General features: G+C 37.6%; 1 protein-coding gene across 1 annotated transcript in view; it reads right to left on the bottom strand.

Moving 5' to 3' along the window:
- cped1 (cadherin-like and PC-esterase domain containing 1) overlaps positions 1–22,339 on the bottom strand; it is a 175,226-nt gene that overhangs the window by 7,328 nt on the left and 145,559 nt on the right. The window contains exons 18-20 of the mRNA XM_052030704.1: positions 21,700–21,920; positions 20,363–20,464; positions 13,700–13,787 (exon numbers count right to left, since the gene is read on the bottom strand). Of these exons, the coding sequence (XP_051886664.1) occupies positions 13,700–13,787; positions 20,363–20,464; positions 21,700–21,920 (411 nt within the window). The remainder of the gene's footprint in view (positions 1–13,699; positions 13,788–20,362; positions 20,465–21,699; positions 21,921–22,339) is intronic.

Genomic DNA, 22,339 nt, shown 5'->3' with positions numbered 1-22,339 from the left:
AGAGCCAGGTTCCAGCATCTACAGCCTCTTGTATCTCCAGTCTGAATTCAGAACTGTCTTTTACCTAAAAGGTTAATTTTGTTTCTCTTCTCTCAATTCTGCCTGACCTGCTCAGTATTTCTGGCTTTTTTAAAATTTTATTTTACATAAAAATAGATGTAGTTGGTTGGTTCATTTGTTGTTGCAAGGAATTCACATTCCAAATTTGTGTAATTATAAATTAAGAAAGAATAGTTCTCTGTTTCTCCCCTTCCCAAGGACAATATGAACAAAACATCTTTTTGAGCCATAACTAAGAACTGAGATTTCAACACCCCTCTCACTGATCTTAGAGGAGGAAAAAAAAGATAATAAAGAAGATGGCTTTGAATTTGCTCCCAAGTTTTTAGCAATATTCCCTATTGTTGGCTACTAGAAAGTGATCACCTCATTCCTATGGTAAACGGTTCAGAGCTCTCTAAACGAAATAATGCACACAGTTATTTTCAACAACTCGTTGAAAACAAAATTACAAAACTAACTATTGAGGTTCAGCAATGTTACTTTAAGTCACAGATGTGGAGAAATGTTCAACTAAGAGTGTTGTTAGCATCATAAAAGTTGGTATTAACTTACATGGATAGAACTAACTTACATGGTTACTGAACTAAATAGCTAAATAAATGGAAGAGTTAGAGTATCTTAAGTTGAAAGAGTGGTGATATCTAATTTTGAAGGATGGAAAAATAGTAAAGTGATTGGTTTGAATTAAGTTGGTTTACAGTGGCAAATAATTGATAAAAGCAAGCATTTTGGTAAATTTGATTCTGCTTATGATCATTGAAAATATCATTTCAACATTTTTATGTAAGAAGTTAATTTTTTTTCAAAGGTACAATTCACAGAAATTGTTGTTTCCTCTTTACTTGTGTTGCTTCTGCACTCATCAGTTATGAATAACTGGTAAACAAGTAACCTGTTCCCTGATTTATGGCAATGCTGTTATGGCGTGTCCCAGAAGATAGCAAAAAGCTTGGGGAATGACTGGCCTCTTTTGGCATTCTTCCACAGAGACATAGCTGAGATTGGATACAGTAGATGTCAGCTTCGCTTAGTTCACAGCACTCTCACACTATTTGTCTTTGAGGTTTATGGGCCCAGCGTCTGACAAAAAAAATTACTTGAATGTAAAACCTTGGTTAGCATTCCAGTACTGTGGAGATATTGTCCATTGAAATTTGCCTGAAAAGAGTCTCATGGCTGGAATGCAAAGACAAAAAAAGGAAGGTCGTCTTCATTCAAAGCTACAGGGAAATTTAGGAATATGAGAAATTAAATGCATGGATTTGCCATCCTTTGAAACCCAGCACAGTACTTTATTGCAAGGCAATTATTTAGTACTTGTATATCTCCATAATTTTCAAACAATACATAAGAGTCAGAGATGGAACGACGCAGAGAGTCCAGAAGTGGTAGATACAGATGCAGGATAAGGAATCTGCCACTTAAGACAGGGATGGGGATAAATTTCTTTAAGCAGATGGTTAAGGAGATCTTCACCTTGGGGAGCTGTAGATGCTCAGTGGTTGAGATCATTCAAGGTTGAAGTTGATTCCCTTTATGCCCAAAATCTTATCAAAGGATGCAGTAATCTGATGGGAAAGTGGATTTGAGGTAAACCTCATTGAATAGCAAGGCAGGCTTAAGCTTCTGTAGAGCCTACTGTTGCTTTTATTTCTTATGTTCTTGAAATGAACTGGACTGCAGTCATCACCAGTATAAGTAATTGCATTTATTTCCTTCTAATTCCCCAGAATTTGTGCCTGTAACTTCAGAAACTTGTACTAAAATGTTGTACCACATATTCTTTGCGCAAACACAGGTTCACTGCTAAACTAGCTTGCTGAAGAAAAGTAAAAATGGTTGTCAGATGCTGCTATCACAAACAGCTCTAGATTTGTTTCAGCTAATGTAGACGCTTATGTTTTTATTAAACCTTTGGGCCACTTGGTTCTATTGGAACAAGATATTCAAAGTTTCAATCTTGCAGGGGAGTGTTTACATTCAAAAGTTTTAGTATTCATATGGAACTGGTAATCTGAATTAACTTCAGATGTTCCAATTAAGTGATAATCTGTATGTATGTAATCATAATAGTCTATTTTATGAGCTTATTGAATAAGACACCATCACTAATGTAAGAAAAATATTTCTTACATAATTAAATACAAGTTTAAGATATATAAACTGCCAATTTTTCTGACCTTATGTCATTGATTCTAAGCTGTGGAACTTTCACGTTTATTGAATCCTACACTTTATTATGTATTGGTTCATACAAGGTCAGAAATCACTTCTGGCAATAATCAGACATTTCAAAATGCTCACATGAGATTCCTAGTTCCCTATTTTAGTATGGGCTTTAATTCATTTTAAATAATGTATGGTTTCACTGCATTAATATCAGCATCAGTAATCTTAAAATAGATTCTCCTGCTATGAATGGTATACCACTTTATATGGATATTAACCATGCTGAAGACAGAGTGTAACTAAGAGAATTAATTTGGCAAACCTCTGATGGTTTTAGAATGGAAATCGAAGCTGCTTGGTTAGCATTCCAGAGAAAATGAACAAAGTCTCTCAGATTTACGGTGTACAAAGGAAAAGTTTTGTGGCATTGAGGAGCGGCACATTTGTGCAGTTAGTAGGGCTACTGCCTCGCAGCTCAAGTGGCTTGGGTTCAATTCCAACCTCTCGTGCTGTCTGTGTCTAGTTTGCACTTCCTCCCAATGACTGTTTGGGTTTCCTGTGGGTGCTCCAGCATCCTCCGACGTTCCAAGGACACATGGATTCGTGGCTTGTTTGGCCACCATAAGTTGCCCCTGGTGTGTCAGTAAGTGGTAGCATCTGGGAGGAGTTGATAGGAAAGTGGGGAGAATAAAATGGGATTATGAAGGATGTATAAATGGTTGCTTGATGGTCAGCAAGGGCCTGTTTCCAAGCAGTATGATTCTATAGGAAAACTCTCCTTTACAATTTTAGTTTTAGGGCAGTCTTTTAAGGGAGTGGTGTGAGGAAGGACCTCTGTGATAACTCTTGCGATTATGTTAATGAAAGGCTTTTGGAAAACGTGCATTTGTACACCACTGACTTTTAGTCCAAGAGTAAACTGAGCTGCAGCACAATTAGGAAGCAGTAAGAAAAACATGGCAATTATCTATATTCTTGTCACACTCATATACAACCCAATACTCTTTGTGCTGTATATGAAGATTTCTTAAGAGGTGGAAATATAAGGTTTTGCACTGAGACCTAATGCTGTCATCAGAACGGATAAACCTTGCTCACTAGAACATCCTCAAACAGAAGGATGTGTACTGACAACACAGTCTTCCACAAATATCCAACTTCTGAGTAGTTTTTTTTCCCCAAGAGAGTATTATGTACAACCAGAGCAAACTGATTCCCACTAGCAGAGGATTTCCCAATGGAAATCTGTCAAAATATGAAGAAGAAACTGCATTTTTGATCTGAAAGGCAGTGGAAACAGAATGTTCTGCCTCTATCAACAAATATGTTTTTAAAGTGTCTCATTTGTCTTTTGTAGTAACACAGAAGCAGGTGTTTCATAACTATTGTACCTATCCCCATTCTCTATTTCTTGAACTGTATTCCATTCTGAAGCCCTTGTACAATAAATACATTTTTCCCCTTATCCTCAGAGGTCTTTCCAAGATGTCAAAACATGAGGATTTCACACCACTGCTGACAAGCCTAAATACAGCAAAGGCCATGGAACCAGTCAACATTCTGGCTGTAGTCCTGAAGACTTGTGCTAGAGAACCAACCTTAACTTTGTTAAACTATTCCTGTACAACCCTGGCATCTACTAGATAATGTGAAAATTTGCTCATTGGTGTTATAGAACACAAAAAGCCATCTCAGTCATCAAGGTGTTGTCCATAATGCATTCAAGCAACAATTACTCAATAATAATTTTTTTAGTAGTGCTCAGTTTGGATTTATCTAGGATTGTTCAAAACTTCTTGGACAAAAGAGATGAAAAGGATGATGAAAGTGACTGTCATTGACTTCAAGGCTACATTTGAACTGATGTGACATCATTGACCTCTAGTAAGATTGAAGTCAATGGGATAACGAGGGGAAACCACTCCACTGTCTCGAGTCACACCTCCCATAAAGGAAGAAGATTGTGATCGTTGGAGGCTAATCACATCAACTAAAGGACATTGCTATAGGAGTTCTCCAGGGCAATGTCGTAGAAACAACCATTTGAGGCGTATCATCAAAACCTCCTTTCCATCAGGTCAGATGTTTGCTGGTTACTGCACAATGCTCAATTCCACTTACAACATCTCGGCAAAATAAGCAGACCATGTTAGCATTTAGCAAGATCCAGACAACATTCAGGCATGGTCTTACATGTAATAAGTAACCATCATGCAAACAAGTGCCAGACAATTGCCATCTCCTACAAGAGAGTCTAACCACCTTCCCTTGACATTATCATAACCATGACCCCCACCATCAATATCCTGGGGGTCTCCATTCAACAGAACCTTAACTGGACCAGCCTCATAAATTCTGTGGTGATAAGTCCAGTTTAGAGACTAGGTACCTTGTGATGAGTGGCTCGTCTGACTCCTTGAAGACTTTTCATAATCTGTATGGGACAGGTCAGGAGCATGATAAAATACTTTGCCTCGATATGTGCAATTCCTCTACCCCATCAATGACAAAGCATCCCAATTTGTTGGCACTCCATGCATCATCCTAAACATTAATTCCCTCCACCACTGTCACATTATGGCTATAGCGTATACCATTTATGAAATGAATTGCAGATACTTGCCCAGGCTACTCTGCCCTCATCTCCCAAACCATCAGCCTCTACCACCAAGAAGAATATGGGCAGCAGGTGAATGGCAACAGCATTTCCTACAGGTTCTCTCCAAGTCGTACACCATCCTGATTTGGAAATGGATTGCTATTCTTTCCTCAGCACTAGGTATAAATCTTGGAATTTCTTATCCCCAGGACTATGGAATACCTTGACAACAGACGAGCAGTTCAAAAAAAAACTCATAATCTTCTCATAATTAGGTATGGATAATAATCTTAATTAGGTATGGATAATAAATATTTGCTTACCAGCAGTGCCAACATCCCATAAGCGAATTAAAAAAAAGTTTGCCACACTCTTAACCTAGTGTAAAATACTAGCCCAATTTGAGGAGCGAATGTATACTGAGGAAAAGACTGGATGAAGCACCCATTAAGTGAACATTAATAGGAATAAACAGTAGAGTGGAAAGATACAAAATAATTTCTTTAATGAACAGCAGGAATGGAGCTATGGAATGTAGGACTGATCCATTCAATATAAATGATGGGCCACAGCAGAAGAGGCTGAAAGGAATGTACCCCTAGGTGAATAGTACCTGGGTTTGTCTTCCCAGGATAGAGTTGGGGGGGGGGGGAGAATAAGTTTCATAGTTATTTCCTAATGTGGGGTTCTGCTGCACATTCTATGTACCCACTTCTTTGTGCAACTGTTGACTTTGCTGTTCCACTCTGCAAAAGATTAGCCAAAAACAAAATTCCCTCCTCATTACTGGCTAGCCAAGATGGTCTACCTTCTGGATTTCCCTATACCTGTTAATCATGGGGCTAGTTAGATACACGGCACCCAATTTTTATGCAAAGAAGCCAATTAAAGTTGAGAGAAAAGAATGGTCTTGCCAAATGCCTTCCTGACTGCCAGTGTAGAATCACTATAGTCATATATAGACACGGCTCTGCTTTTACTACCTTGATAAAATATACTGTTGCTCTATTAAGCTGCCTGTTGGACTTAATGAATAATACTTCCCTCTTGTATTTACCTATTCAACCAAAAAGTCACAGTAAACATTAGCCTTCTAATGAGCCAGATGCATAATTGCTTGTGGCAGAACAATGCCAAAGAAATGCCATTAACCACTTTAAAAAAGAGGTTTCTTTAGTCAAGTAATCTAATGTATCCTGTGTTAATGGAAACTCTTCAAGAGCAAAGTCTATTATAGGCTAAGAAATATAATTTTCTTTGTGACCTAAATAAAATTACTTGCCATTTAATACAAAGATACCCTTTGTCACTGAAACACTTAAAACTACACCTACCAATGAAATATATAACAATAAAGCACAAGGACAGCAAATAAACCAAATTTACTGCTCCATTTGATCAGTGAGTATATCATTTATAATGTTGAACTACAGACTGATTAATCATATGAAATGAAAAATTAAGAACGCTCCAAACTTGAATGGAAAAGTGCAAAGCATGGACACGAGGAGCACCGCAAAGCTATCACAGAAAAGGTGTTTGCAAAATACTGTTGGCACCAAACTGTCTAAAGCAATGACCTCTTTGATTGGTATGCCCAACAAAACTCAGGTAGGTTACTGGATATAGGTGGGAGCGTGAGTGACATCAAAAATAACAAGTTAAATAAAGATTTTGTGAAATACAGTTAGTATTTCCTAGAAGTGGCAGAAAGTTTCAAGGAATAATGGTAACAGCCATACTCACATAATGATTTCTTTTTGGAGTGAGTCTATAGAATACTTTGCATTACGTCAAACACATTAAGCCTAACCATTGCATCACTTGTAGTTGGGTTCAATGCTTATGTAACTAGTCTATGAATGGTTGATATTCTATTAAGTAATAAAAGGCAAGGATTCTCTTCTGTGATCCCATCTGAAATTGAATGGGGTCATGATCAAGAATTGTAGAAAATGCGAGTTTACCATCTCATTAACTGTAGTACCTCTCCCTCGTTTCCTGCCACGTGCCGATAGTCTCTACTTCCCTAACAAGCATGTGCAAACAGAACTCCAGGCGGCTGCTAGCCCATGTCCCACAAGCATTTCATGCCTATTTGCCCCACATACTGGTACTTAAGTGGTGGTATTGACGCTGGGTTTTGCCAAGAGAGGGCCCTGTAGCATTCTTGCAACTCCTTCCATTCTCGTCTGCATTTCCATTCTTGTGAAGACTTCAGTCTGTGTTAAGAAAGCCACTTGAAGTGTGGAGTGAATGCCACTTGACCCCAGCATGGACAAGCAGGTTAAGGTTCTAAAGTCCTTAGAGTGGTGGGCAGAAAATTTCCCTGCCTCACTCCTCCCCATGCTGGAATTTTTTAATTGGAAAAGTAATCCCAATGAATAGAGTTAATCTTTTGGAGCAGTGGATGAGTATGTGTTCCACATTAAGTGGATCTCATTTCACCCATCTTTTTATTTTTCTGTTCCATGTATTTGCTGTTGTATGGATAGGGCAAGCAATTTAAAGCAGCAAGTGATTCAATACTGTTTTTTCCCCCACTCAGAAACTGTCAATTTCATTCTCTTGAACTTTTTATGCAAATAGCAATGGGTATAGAATTTTTTTGTGATTTGTTTCAAATAATCATTTGCTCTATATGTACAAATCAATTACAGATATAGGCGGATAAATGACAGATGGAGTTTAATCCGAGTGTGTGATGTTGCACTTTTGGAGGTCAAATGTAAGGGGAAAGTACACAATTAATGGCAGGACCACTATCAGCATTGATGTACAGAGGGACCTTGGGATCCATGTCCTTACCTCTCTGAAAGTGGCCATGCAAGTAGATAGGGTGGTAAAGGCATATGGCATGCTTGCCTTCATTGGTAGGGGCATTAAGTAATAAGAGTCAGGAATTTATGTTGCAGGTATATAAAACTTTAGCTAGGCTGTACTTGGAGTATTGTGTGTAATTCTGGTCGCCCCATTACAGGGAGGATGTTGAGGCTTTGAAAAGAGTACAGAAGAGGTTTAACCAGGATGCTGCCTGGATTAGAGGGCATGAGCTATCAGGAGAGATTGGACAAACTTGGGTTATTTTCTATGAAGCATCGGAGACTGAGGAGAGACCTGATAGAAGTTTATAAAATTATGAGAGGCGCAGATACACTTTCAGAGAGCTATGGACATGGATCCCAAGATCCCACTGTACATCAACTCTGTTAAGGGTCCTGCAATTAACTGTGTACTTTCCCCTTACATCTGACCTCCCAAAGACAGAATCTTTCTCCCAGGGTAGAAATGTCAATACCAGAGGACATGCATTTAAGGTGAGAGTGGGAAAGTTTAAAGGAGATGTGCAGGGTAACTTTTTTATTTACGTATGGTGATAGGTGCCTGGAACGGCCTGCCAGGGTTAGTGGTAGAAGTAGATACAATAGTAGCATTTAAGAGGATTTTAGATCATCACATGAATATGCAGGGAATGGAGGGATATAGATCATGTACAGGCAGAAGAGATTTAGTTTAATTTGGCATTGTGTTCAGTGCAGACATCATGAGCCAAAGGGGCTGTTCCTGTATGGTACTGTTCTATGTTCTATACTTGAAATAATGGCATCCTGAAAATAATGGATCTATATATAATGCATTGGCGGATGGACTTTGCCTTTTTATTATTTAATTTTTCTTGTAACAAGAAGCATACAGCTTTTTTTATTTCCAAACTTTGGGGAATTCAGAAGGTGTTCATAAAGAATCTATATTTGTTGAAAGAACATGAAGACAGATGATGCGGTATTTCTTGAAGTAAGAGACAAGTCATTGGCAATCCAGGTTGCATGTGCAGCCCTGTGCACCATTTGTGGATAGTCTTGATTACAATACATTTGACTCAGCAGAGCAGGTGTATGCTCACATTGCTGATTTACAGTTCTATAGATTAGCAGTTCTGGAGCACTGCCCCAGAACAGCAGGATAGTACACTTACATTTAATCATGCTGTCAACTGCACAAGATGTATATTTTCAGGTCATGGTGAATAATAAACTCCCACAAATGTTATCTCCTAATATATGTCTGCTAAGGGAGTCACTTTGTCTGCTGGCATATATGCTTCTGTCAGGGGGAGATGGTAACTTTGCAAAATGATCAGACATGAAGTAATTGAGTTAACCTCAAAGTTGCATGAAATTTTAAAATTCTTCCACTTTTCTTATATTTTTTATTTACTTCCGACTAAAATAGGAACTTTCTTCTTAATATGTTGCCTATAACATCTTATTCCTTCCGAATATCAACCTTGAGGATCATTTCTGGTCATGAGATTTATAACAACTGATAAACATTAAAAGTTGTTCTGAACTGTTTCATTTTAACAGGCATTGTTTCAATGTAATGTAAATTCCATTGATTATAAATGATTCTGGAAACCTCTGAATGATGTATAATTAATTTTCAACCAACTGAACTAAAGAAAACTATGCAAGGTTAAGATGACCTTGAAAATTAATTTGTCATATGAATTAATCTGATGAAAAAGTGAACCTTTTGTTGACCCTATCCTAACTGTACATTTTTGTAAACTTCTGCACTAAGCTACTAAAGAACAGCTTTTCCAGCCAAAAGTAATGCAATTACTTATGGTAGATTTCATACAGCAACACAGTTTGCAATGGTGTGCTGGTCAATTATTGGCAATAACTTAAGACATCCAGTGGCAGCCTGTTGAGTAAAATTATTATTTTATGAACTGGTAACTCCATGATGGATTGAATGAATGCCATTCCTTCTCTGCATGTTGTATCAAACTGATTCCAATTAATGCCAAATTTGAATGGATTAAGTTATTCTTTCGAAACAAATTTTGAAAAATGGAGGTTTGAGTAGGAGTGTCACTTAAATATTAAGCATGCGTAATCATGCTCTTGCACATACCAGAGTTATAAGGATGCTAACAAGTTATAGGAATGGTTTTAGAATAATTAGATTGTGCAACTGAGAACCAGTAAATTATTCTTAGTTTAATGCATCATCCACTTTTTAAATAATTTGGGTTCATCTGTGCAAAACATATGTTTTAATATTTGAATGCAGTAGAATTAAAGATGAGGAAGATTAACAGGCATCAAAAATAGGGTGCCTAAACCCACTATTATCCTCCATCAAACCAGTTGGGCAATAATCAGAAGGAAGCATCTCCACATGCACTGAGTCAACATGGAGTCAGTTACCGAACTGAGCTCTGTACTTTAACAAATGAATAGGTCAGCATTTATGATGGGAAACTATTGCATCATACATGATTTCACTAAAACAGTTTATTGATGAACGTCCAGATACAATTTAGAGGGCCAAGACAGACGACATTTACAGATGTACCTGGTATTCTCTAATAAAAAATAAAAGTATTGACACCTGTGTTTAGAACCTCTAGAACACAGTATTCTGAGCTCCAGCAAAAGATCATGCATTAATGGACACATTCAGATTCAACGGGTATCTTCTAATCTGTATTTGACTTTTTTTAAATGAAGGAATCAGTTTGAGATTGCAGTAACAAAGTGCAGTATAGTTTTGCGTTGTATCCTGTCACAATACCTAGCCTGGGTTTGCTCTGAGTGGCAAATTATAATGACACTTAAGGGCCTTTGTATTGGAACTTGCAATCAATAGGACGCCATTTTGGAGTAGTACCTAGATATTTCATCTTGGAAGTATAAGGAAAACAATTGGTTGGCCAGTTAGAGAAATGTATCCTTACTTAGGCATGGAGAATTGAAACCTAGAAGTTCAGTCAAAATAAAATCATGCAGAAAGTGAAGCAATTAGAAAGAGAGATAAGAGACAGAACAAAGTAAAACAGTAAATAGAAGTTTTGCTTCTGAATTTTTTAGAAATGAGAAGGAATGAGAATCTAGCCTTATGAAAATTAATTTTTGGAGACATTGTTTCGCCATAATTAAACATAAATTTTTTTAAACAGTGAATTAGAGAAGCACTATCTAACCAATTTAGAGTACTACAATACTACAACTTCTGATCTTAATGATGAACACTTTTAGACTCCCTTATTTTCAACTTTAAAAAAATGTAGGCTTTTAGCGCCCTGAAAATCCTAAACTGGGTTTGAGGGACATTGGGGTACCGAGGACTAGTAGATAATTTGAGGTGTCTGCTTCCACCACCCCCCACCCCCCATGAGAAAAACAAAATGGAACGGTTGGATACACACTCTCTTGGCTGTTGCCCTCCATCATCCTGTTAATGAAAAAAGCAAGAGCAATAGTATTATTTCCATGTTACTCAGAAATTTGTCTTTCCTGGACCTTTTTGGAAGTCTGGACTAGCATTGAAATTTGGTGCTAATGGTACCTTTCCGGTAATAATTGATCAGAAAGTTATTGACTGCTGTTAGGAATGCAATAATGAAGAAAATAGATTTCTCTTAAAATATTTTTTTTCCCCACCAGGACTGACCAATACCTAGAATTAGATAATACCCTATTATTCATATCACTCATTGAAGAGAATACCAGGTACATTTGTAAATGTTGTCTGTCTTGGCCCTCTAAATCGTATCTGGAGGTTCACCAATAAACTGTTTTAGTGAAATCATGTTATGATGTAGTAGAGTTTCCCATCATAAATGCTGACCTATTAATTTGAGGGTTTTCATTTGTGGCTCAGTGACACGTTTGACATAACACAGGAAATGGACATGCAGTGGTGGATAAAGGCACCAATTTTGAGAGAGAACAAATGACCAGAGATTGGAATAAAGGGACTGGAGGCATAAAATAAGGGAACACAATATGAAGCTCAGTATAAAAGTGCAAGTTCAATGTACAAAGGATCGCTTACATAGGAAACACTTTCATTGGTACCATTTGAAACCATAGAAACTAAGAGTGGAGCAATCAAATTCATGAATAAAGCTCAGTGGCTCAGATAGCTACCTATCTTGGCACAATGAATTATTTAGGTAGCTTCCTGTCTAATTTACCAGATGTCTCAAATCCACCGAGAAAATAATTTGAAGAAGACATTACCCATACGGTTAGATGATGGTCTTTTGAGGTGTATTGCTTAGTTACAGAAACCTCAGTGTTGACGTATGTTGTAGCAGGTGAGGAATAGCATTGATGTTTCAATTTCAAGAATAGAAGCAATGTCGATGGGGGAAATAGCTCTTAATGTATGACTTGTAAGCTTTCACACAGCTCAATGCAGAAATTTTTAATACAGATAAAGAACAAGTAGCTGCTGCACGTGGATGTACACTAATACATCAATATGCTTATAAAAGGACTAATCATAACCATAGCCAGCATAACTTTGCAAAGTAAAAACTGATGTATTTTAAATGATGTTAGCTACATTATAAGTTGATTCCCAAAGTCAAAGAGTGACACCTAAGATCATATACTAATATACAAGCAAGTGAAATGGAACAAAATATAACAAATTATTGCACCTGAAAGACAGGAACCTGTTTAAAAGTGTTCATTGAAGAAATCTGAGTTAGAAGCAAAACAAATTTGGGAAAAAGGAATTGAAATGAGGATATACAATCAGTATTTGAAAGCCAGCTGCTGGATTAAATTTACATTAATGTTTCACTGGCTCAGGGACAGGCAGGAGCAGAAACTGACCCGTCTGAGAAACTATGCCTGGCTTGCTCATTAGTGCTATTTATAATGGAAGTACATGCACATGAAAGGAATATGGCTTAAACTTTGATTTATGTTATTTCAATTATCTGTAATATGGGGGTTCCCTGGTAGTCTTCTATATCCATTATAGCACCAATTGAAAATGGGCTTTTGCTGGAGCTTTGAAAGAATTGGAAAGTGACATTAAAAATAGTTTCAGCCACTTTTATTTTTGAACAGATAGCTAGGCATTGCTAACAGCAACCACTCTTCACTGTTACTCCAGAACCTAATGTGGCATATTCAGTCCCTTTGGGAGATGTATCCTAATTACAGGGGATGGCATGAAAAGTCAAAGCCATTGTTTACCTACAGCCCTTTGAATGGTAAGATTGGATCAGAAATGTCTGTGTGCCTACTCAAAGAAATACCTAACAACACTGGTGAAACTTGCTGTGAATATCTACCGAAATTAAAATGCATAGGGTCAGGTAGAAGTTGCCGCACAAACTATAAAATTATGAAGTTCACTTGTGCACCATTTTTTGTTATGGCTGTGCAGTTCATGGAAAATTAACTTGTTCATAATCTTTGATCTCTTATTTCTCTTTAAAGATTGAAAATATGTAGTGTTCACAAGAACAATTATGTTAAATATTTCTTGAGCATTTCAGTATAAATACATTATTCTTTAACAGTTTGAAAAGTTTACCTTAACTACTCACAGAGAAGACTGACTAAATTAAGCATTTTAAGCCATTGGTTTGGGAATATGAAAGGCTACCACATATAAGGCTGTGGTGCAGTTCAGCCATCTTCTTCATATATGGCCCACTTAACCTTCACCATGTTTTGAGGTGAAGTTTCCATTTCTCATTGGAAGAAAACTACAGCAGTACACATTCTGCTTTTGTGTGTTTTACAATGGCGTTTACTCAACAGCATTTGATGTAACTTGCACAGGGTTGATCTCAATGGATGTTCTTCATTTCTTAAATATCTGACCAAAATGATAACATTTCGGGGTGCATGTATAGAATATGTGTATGGCATAATTCCTTTAATAGCTAAATAACGCAAAAATGTTTAATGTTAGTGTCATTGGAAATTGTTTTTGAAGCTAAGTAACAGTTATGTTGTATCCAAAGCATTAGAGGAACATATTGTTCTGATGGTCAATACTACATAGTATAAATTCAACAACAACAACAAATAATAATTTGCTTACCAAAGACAAAGATCTGATTCCATCCACTGGCAGGTGAAATCCCATTCCTATAGATTTTATGATTACTAGAATATTCAAAAGATTCTGTCTGCAAAACAAAATATAAACCATCTGTAAACAAAGATTTTCAAAATCTCAGAGTTTTTGGTTGTATACTTTAATAATTCAAAAAGTGACTATTTCAGTTGAGTTGATCCTTACCCGAAATATGTTGGATTGATTTTTGGTGATCCTTTCAAAAAGGTAGTTCTCTGTTAATTTTGGTGCTAATCCTGCCTTTCCCAGTTTGTCCATTGCCACGACCATAGGGATGTATGTGAACGGTGCAGTGAGCACCTCTTTATGATATACAAACTGAAAGCCAGTGGAATGTTCAAGTACCAAAAGTATGGAATGGGCAAGAGGACACAGGTTCCAACTAGAGTAAGGTAATTTAGCACCAATAACAGGAAATATGCATTTTTATGCAAAGTATGTCCACATCTGACATGTGGAGGTTGTTTAAAGACCAACTGCACAAAGTACAGGACCAGTATGTTCCAGTAAGAAGGATGGCAAAGTAAGGGGACCTTGGATGATGAAAAAGGTTGTGAATTTAGTCAAGAAGAAAAAGGAAGCATATGTAACGTTTAGGAAGTTAAAATTGAACAGGGCCCTTAAAGAATATAAACGAAGCAGGTGGGGCCATGAAAAGTCCTTGGCAAATAGGATTAAAGAGAATCCCAAGGCATTCTGTACATACATCAAGAGCAAGAGGATAATTAGGGAGAGGATAGGACCACTCAAACATAGGCGGAGGATGTGGACAAGGTTCTAAATGAGTGCTTTGCATTGGTATTTACCAAGGACAAGGATGTGAAGGATAGTGAGATCAGTGTGGAGCATACTAATATGCCAGGGCATTTTGAGATAGATAACGAGGTGGTGTTGAGTCTCTTGAAGAATGTTAAGATAGATGTCCCCAGGGCTTGATAGGATATATCCCAAGTTCTTGAGAGAGGCAAGGGATGAGATTGCCGGGGCCTTGACCAAGACTTTTGTGTCCTCTCTAGCCACATGCAAGGTCCTGGAGGACTGGCAAGTAGCTAATGTTGTTACACTGTTCAAAAAGGGAAAATATGGATAATCCTGGAAATTATAGACTGGTGAGTCTCACATCAGTGGTAGGAAAGCTATTGGAGAGGATTCTTAGGGATAGGATTTATGAGCATTTGGAAAAGCACAGCCTAATTACGGACAGTCAGTGTGGGTTTGTGCAGGGCAGGTCACATCTTACTAACTTGTGTTTTTCGAGGAGGTAACGAAGGTGACTGATGAAGGTAGTGTAGTGGATGTTGTCTACATGGGTTTTAGTAAAGCATTATACAAGGTCCCTCATGTTAGGCTCATCCAAAAGATTAAGGTGCATGGGATCCACGGTGACTTGTCTGTTTGGATTCAGAATTGGCTTGCCCCTAGAAGACAGAAGGTGGTGGTCGATGGGCCTTATTCTGGCTTGAGGTCTGTGATTAGTGGTGTTCCGCAGGGATCCGTACTGGGACCTCTGCTGTTTGTGATATATATAAAAATGACTTGGATGAAAACGTGGTTGGGTGGGTTAGTAAGTTTGCAGATGGCACAAAGATTGGTGGTGTTGTGGATAGTGTAGAAGATTGCCAGAGGATACAGAGGGATATAGATTAGTTGCAGATATGGGCAGAGAAATGGCAGATGGAGTTTAATTCAGGCAAGTGTGAGGTGTTACACTTTGGGAGATCAAATGTAAAGGGACAGTGCACTGTTAATGGCAAGACCCTTAACAGCATTGACGTACAGAGGGATCTTGAGATCCAATTCCATAGCTCCCTGAAAATGGCTGCATAAGTTGATAAGGTGGTAAAGAAGGAATATGAATTCAAGAATCAGGAAGTTATGTCGCAGCTTTATAAAACGCAGGTTAGGCTGCATCTGGGGCATTGCATTCAGTTCTGGTTGCCTCATTATAGGAAGAATGTGGAGGCTTTGGAGAGGGTGCAGAAGAGGTTTAACAGGGTGCTGCCTGGTGTAGAGGACATGTGCTATGAGAGGTTGGACAAACTTGGGTTGTTTTCTCTGGGGCATCAGAGGCTGATGGGAGACCTGATAGAAGTTTATAAAATTATGAGAGACATAGACAGAGTGGACAGCTAGTATCTTTATCCCAGAGATGAAATGTCTAATACTGGAGGGCATGCATTTTAAGGTAGGTGAACAGGGGTAAGTTCAAAGGAGATGTGCTGGGCAAGTTTTGGGTGTTTGGTGCCTGAGGACTGTGAAATGGCATTAGATGATTTCCTAGTCAGGAAAGGAAATGCTATCAATGTGTACTGAGTAGATGGAAAATCAAGCAGGGATTTTTTGCTAGGTATTGATTTCACTTTCTTGCCATTCTAACATTATCTGTAAGTGTACCTTTTGTTATGACAATTAATGTTCATGATATAGGAATCAAGACAGGGATATTTCCCAATCAGCTCTGGGTGGTAAGAGCAGTACTGCCAGGAATAATGGTGGAGGAAAATATGATAGTGGTGTTTATGATAGAGGCTCTTAGGCATATGAATATGCAGAGAATGGAGGAATATGGACCATATGCAGGCAGAAGGGATTAGTTTAATCAGGCGTCATGAGGTTAATTAGTTTGGCACAACATCTGTGGACCGAAGGGCCTGTTGCTGTTCTATGTATGATCAGCATTTGGATAGAATATCCATAGTGATAAGAAATAAATACAATTACTTAAAATAATTGTGGAAGAATTAGGTGCACCAGTGCTAGAGATTGTGGAGTCATTCCATATCTGGTGGGCCGTATAGTGGTGCAGCTAGTAGAACTTCGGTCTCACAGCTCCAGTAACTGGGGTTTCTTTCCTGACCTCTAGTGCTGTCTTTGTGGGGTTTGCAGCTTCTCCGTGACCACTAAAACCACAGTAGGTTACAGAATGTGTTGATGAGGGCAGTGCAGTTGATGTAGCCTACATGGACTCCAGTAATGCATTTGAAGAAGGCCCACATATGCAAGACTGGTCCAAAAGGTTAGAGACCATAGGATCCAAAACTGGTTTGGTGATAGGAGGCAAAATGTGATGGTGGAATGTTGTTTTTGCAATTGTAAGCCTGTGAACAGTTGTGTACTGCAGGGATAGGTGCTAGGACCCTTACTGCTTGTAATATTCATATCCAAATTATTAATGTCTGTTGGAAGTGTGATTACTAAGTTTACAGATTACTAAGATTACAAAAATTGGTGTTATTGTTGATGGTGTGGAGGATGGACTTAAATTACAGGAATATATCGATCAATTAATAAGATGGGTGGAGCAATTGCAGATGGCACTTAATCCTGATAAGTGTGAGGTGATGTGCTTTGTAAGGACTGAGAAGGGGAGGATATATGCAATGAATGGTAGGGGCCTAGAATTAAGGAACCTTAGTGTACAAATCCAAGGATTCCTGAGGGAGGCAGAACAGGTAGATAAGGTGATGGAGACAGTGTGCCAACATGTGGGATACTAACTTTCATTAGCTGAGGGATAGCAGGGAGGTTATGGTATAACTTTACAAATCATTGATTATGCCACAATACTGTACTGTGAGCAGTTCTGGTCATTACTCTGAAGGAAGGATGTTTGCACTTGAGTAGGTGCAGGAGAGCTTTACTCGGATGTTCACAGATTTTGATCTGAAATGTCGACTGTCCATTTCCCTCCATAGCTGCTGCCTGACCTGCTGAACTCCTCCAGATTCTAGCATCTGCAGACCCAGGATGTTGCCTGGATGGAGAGTTTCAGTTACGAGGAGAGACTGGATAGTCTGAGTTTGTTTTTCTTGGAGCAGAAGAGGCTGAGGAGGAAGCTGTTTGAGATATACAAAATTATGAAGGGCATGGACAAGGTAGATAGGAAGAAACTTTTCCTCATAACAGAGATGTCAAAAACTAGTGGACGCAAGTTAAGGATAAGAGGGAAAAGGTTGAGAAGGGACTTTAGGAAGAATTCTCTTCACCCAGGTGGTTGGAATCTGAAAAGCAATTCCTGGGTGGTGGAAGCTAGTATTCTGGCAACTTTCAGCAACATTTCAACCCGTTGAGTCTGTTCATGGCTGATCTTCTACCTCAAACAATATTTTCTGCCCTTTCCTCATATTGCTGAATATTGAAGAAAGCTGGAGACATTGTATCTGTGAATCTCTGTTTTGAATGCAATCAATGGCTGAGCTTCCACTGGTCTTTGGGGTATAGAATTCCAAAGAATTGTGAGATAAAAATTGTTAATACCAGGTACATCGTGAAATGCCCCAATCTAAGCCAACTGAGTTGTTAAATATGGTGTGAAAAATTAGAAATAATTCTGATTTATCTTAATATTTTTCCTTTCGAATCCCTCTCAATACGTTCTTACTTCTTTTCATTTTACTTTATCTAACTACTTTAATTTACTGTTTCCTTCTCCTCATTTGCTCTGATCCTTCCTCCATCTGAAATTTCATTAGTTAAGAAATAATTGGACCTGACATTCATAAGGTATTCATGCCCAAATAACATTGCTGTGCTGTTATCAGCCTGCATTTCTAGCAAATTGCTGCATAAAAATCATTGTCTGGAAGGTGAGAGGAAATGCCCAATTCATGGAATTCGTTGTGTAATGCACCACTGCCCTAAATTTTGGGTCACACCTTTACCTGAAAGCAAGCACCAGGAAGGGAACAATTTGACAAATCTTAAAACTCAAGTACAAAATGACAATTTGTCAATCAAAACAAATTAACGTGTAAGTACTGCAAGTAAAACCTTTTTAATCATTTTCACAGCAGGAGAGGAAAGCCAGACCACAATACTAAATCTGATTAGTCAACTCAAATCACAACTCCATATCCATTGTATTTTTGCCTGTGCTTGTATTATTTCTTACTTTTCATACCTTGGCATGCAAAAAAAAATGTTTTGGGGGATAATTTTCCATTTGCCCTGCTGGGTGTTTTCTCACAATTTCTGACTACTCCTGTGGATTTTCTCTTCCCATTCCTCTAATTTGGTTTACACTATACATAGCAAACAACTAGAAAATTAGCTTTCTCTTGCATATAAAATACTTCCTAATGGATTAATTTAATCGCTAATTATTAAATGTTTAATACTGCAAGAATAACTTGCATTGCTCAAAATACAGTCACACCCATCTATACATGCTTTGAAAGTGATTATTTGGAAGCACTTTTATAAATTAAACATTGCTTAATGCTTATCTCAGATTACAGCACTGAAGACCAATAAAATAAAATAATTATGTAAATAGTGAGATTAGCCGTTGTTGGTTGGCCTTCACCCCCCACCCCCAGCATGTATACTACGATTATGATATAATTGAGTATCCTGAGTAGTAAGAGACCAGTGCAGTGTAGTCTCAACAGGATTTCAGCCTTCAGGGGAGTTCAGTCTTGAATTGCAGCTGGATGTAGATTAAATTTAAAGGGATGAATTGCTGAACTGCTGTGCTTGAATTCCCTAAGAGTAATACTTCAATTAATGAAACAGCTGAAGCCTGTGACATGCAATATCTACATGACGAGGGAGGTCCTGGATGCATTTTTGTTACATATTATCTTGTGTAAAGGAGGGGTCCCTAACTAATTGGCCTAGCTCAAATTTCTGAGGCTAATTAACACTCCGTCACCTCAGAGGAATGAGCTGTGTTTCTGGAATGCACACTAGCAAAGAAGGGAATTGATAACCATCTTCTCATCTAAGGTAGCAAAGTCATGATTTGAGAAGCATGTAATTAACTGTGACAATGACATTTTGGGAGATAGCAACAACCCATTATTGTCGTCAAAGTAGAAGTTAAGCATAGGAAATTTGTATTAGTATAACTGCATTAATTATGGGATAAGATAGGCACACTTGGACCAAGAGTGCTGAATGTCAAGTTGTCCAACTATCAAAATGAGAGGTATAATACATTGGAAGATAAAAATAAAATAGGAGACCAAAAGGAAGCACCAGAAATCGAGCTTTACATTGGAATTGATGACAATAAAAACCAATGGAAATTGAATCAGTTCCACCACTTCAGGTTATGAACACAAAATGCTGGTAGTACTCAGCGGATCAGGAAGTATCCGTGAAGACAGAAAAAGCGTTAACCTTTCCGATTGGTTTTTCATCAGAATCCCATCATGGATGCTGCCTGATTTGCTGAGTATTTTCAAAATTTTGCTTCATCAATTGAGAGAGAGATTAAAGAGTTGAAACTCAATAGTTATACTATAAAGATAATTCCCAGCATCATACACTAGTGAATGGACAAGAGTGATTGTCTGCTGATGACATCGTATGGGAGACAAATGTTCACTCATATGACATTGTGATGATTCTCATGAGGGATTGCCCTTATAAGATTAACTGACTTCATATCGACAAGGTCGTAGGGAGGTACAGTGAGTGAACTTGTTCTGACTGCACCCAGGGGTTCCAAAGGTAAAATACTGTGGATAAAATTGGCAAGAGGCACAATTGTTCTGAGGGGATTTTGGTTACCAAGGGAGAATAGACAAGTAAAAGGGATCCCTGTGTTAATTATTCATTTACATTAATAGTATCTTTTCTTCTAACAGAAATTGTACAAATATACACCATGCCTGGTATTACCTTTGTAAAACCTTTTGTATGATGTGCAGGTGACGTGTATTTAACCATTGCACACCACCTACAACCAGGACGGTCTGATCGTTGTTTTCTAAGGGATGCGACCTGAAAATAAGACATAAGGTAATCAAATTAACTGGATTATTTTTCAATATCTGCTCAAAATTAAGTTTATAGCTCTGATTTGTTTACAATTTAATAAAATTTTTAAAGACAAGGTAACAAAATTCTTCTGCTGGTTTCCCTGTAATTACTTATATAATTGAATTTGTGAAGGCTCAGTGCTGGATAACTTAATGCAGAGGCAGAGGGGCCTGGAAGATCTCAGTTCTGGTGGAGATAATCGGTGAGGATTTAGATATCAGTTAAGGTAAGATCAACAAAGCTATAATAAAACACAAAACGTTGGAAATACTCAGCAGCTCAGACAGCGTCTCTGGAGAGTGAAATGGGTAATGTTTCAGCGGGATGACCTCTCAGCAGATGATTTTTGATGAAAGGTTATCAACCTGTAACATTTACTACATTTCTCTTTCCTTGGCCTGCTGAGTATTATGGGCATTTTTTGTTTTTATTGCAGATTTCTAGTGTCTGCAGCTTTTTGCATTTTGGTCAAGAAAGCAGTGATACCTACATTGATAGAATGGCCAGATATCAATCACTCTCAATGAAAAATTGCCATTTGGTTGAGGTACAACATGATTGTTTGGCATCTGTGAATTTTTTCTTAAGCATGTTATTTCTACAGGATTGAAAGGAAGACAGAAAACAAATGTATATTTCTCAGTTGTTGGTAGCCAAGAGCACTAGAATTTCATTGCGATTTTCAAACAACAACCTGGCTGAATTGAAATGCAGGGATTCTCCAAATTCCATTGGCAAATTTTAAAATTAATTTTAATTGATGTAAACAATTTTAGTTTGTATTGCAAAGATACTGCATCAAAATAAAACAGTAGTTTCAACTTTTTTATTTTATCTTGTGGGTCTCCATTATCAATCAGAGAGTACTTGAAATACCCAAATTTTGGAAATACTTTAAAATGTACTCAACTGATGTTGAAAACTACTCAAAATCTAATTTTTGCTTTATCAGTTTTATATTGTATATTTAAATGCTATTTCCAGACATTGAATCAAAAATTGAAATTGTTCCAGTTCGCTCAATAAATGTAATCATTTAGAGTTAAGCCACATTACAGACCAGAGACTCTCTGAATTGTTATAGCAAATAGCCAGCAAATATTCAGTGCAAGGGCATTAGAAAGTTCCCACAAAGCTATGCCCAGGCAAACAGTCAGTGCATTTCAAATAAGTCCAGGTTTTACCAAATATTGTACCTTTGTATGAGTTGCTCCAAAGCTTTTTCGAATGTTGGTCTCTGATCTAAACTCAGCCAGAACTGAGGATAATACACATAACTAGTGAATGTCTTTCCTCGATTTAAATTGTAATAGAATTTACTGTCGTGAGCTTTGTCCCACTCCTGAAGAGTTTCATTCATTTCTTCCATAAGGTAGTACATCATTCCCCTATTGGTTGAATCTCCAATAAAAAGAACCTTTTCGATGAAAAAGAAAAACGCATCAGGTATATTATCAAGTAACTCCATACATAAACTAGGAAGCAACTTAACATTTAAAGACTTTTCTAAAAAAAATTCAGAAACAAGTTCAAGAACAAAAATCTGCAACCTAGACCATGCTTAACTAGAAAATGAAAAGGCTTGTCATTTAGGAGTTAAAACAAGAAATGTTGGGGTATGCTCTGAAGATTAGACAATGTCTGTGTGGGAGAAGTATAGTTAACGTTTGATTAATTCTAATTTCTCTTCCCAAAGATCCTGCCTAATCCTCTGTGTATTCACAGCATTTCAGATTTCCAGCATCTTTATCATTTGACTTTCATATTTAAGGTTGTTATTTTAGCTCGTTTTAATTCTATTAGGTATTTGTCTTGTATCATACCAACATCTTGTTT

Source organism: Pristis pectinata, chromosome 15 (assembly GCF_009764475.1).
Source record: "Pristis pectinata isolate sPriPec2 chromosome 15, sPriPec2.1.pri, whole genome shotgun sequence".
NCBI classification, from domain to species: Eukaryota; Metazoa; Chordata; class Chondrichthyes; order Rhinopristiformes; family Pristidae; genus Pristis; species Pristis pectinata.
The sequence above is the reverse complement of the archived record's forward strand: the minus strand, read 5'-3'. Positions and strand labels throughout refer to the sequence as shown.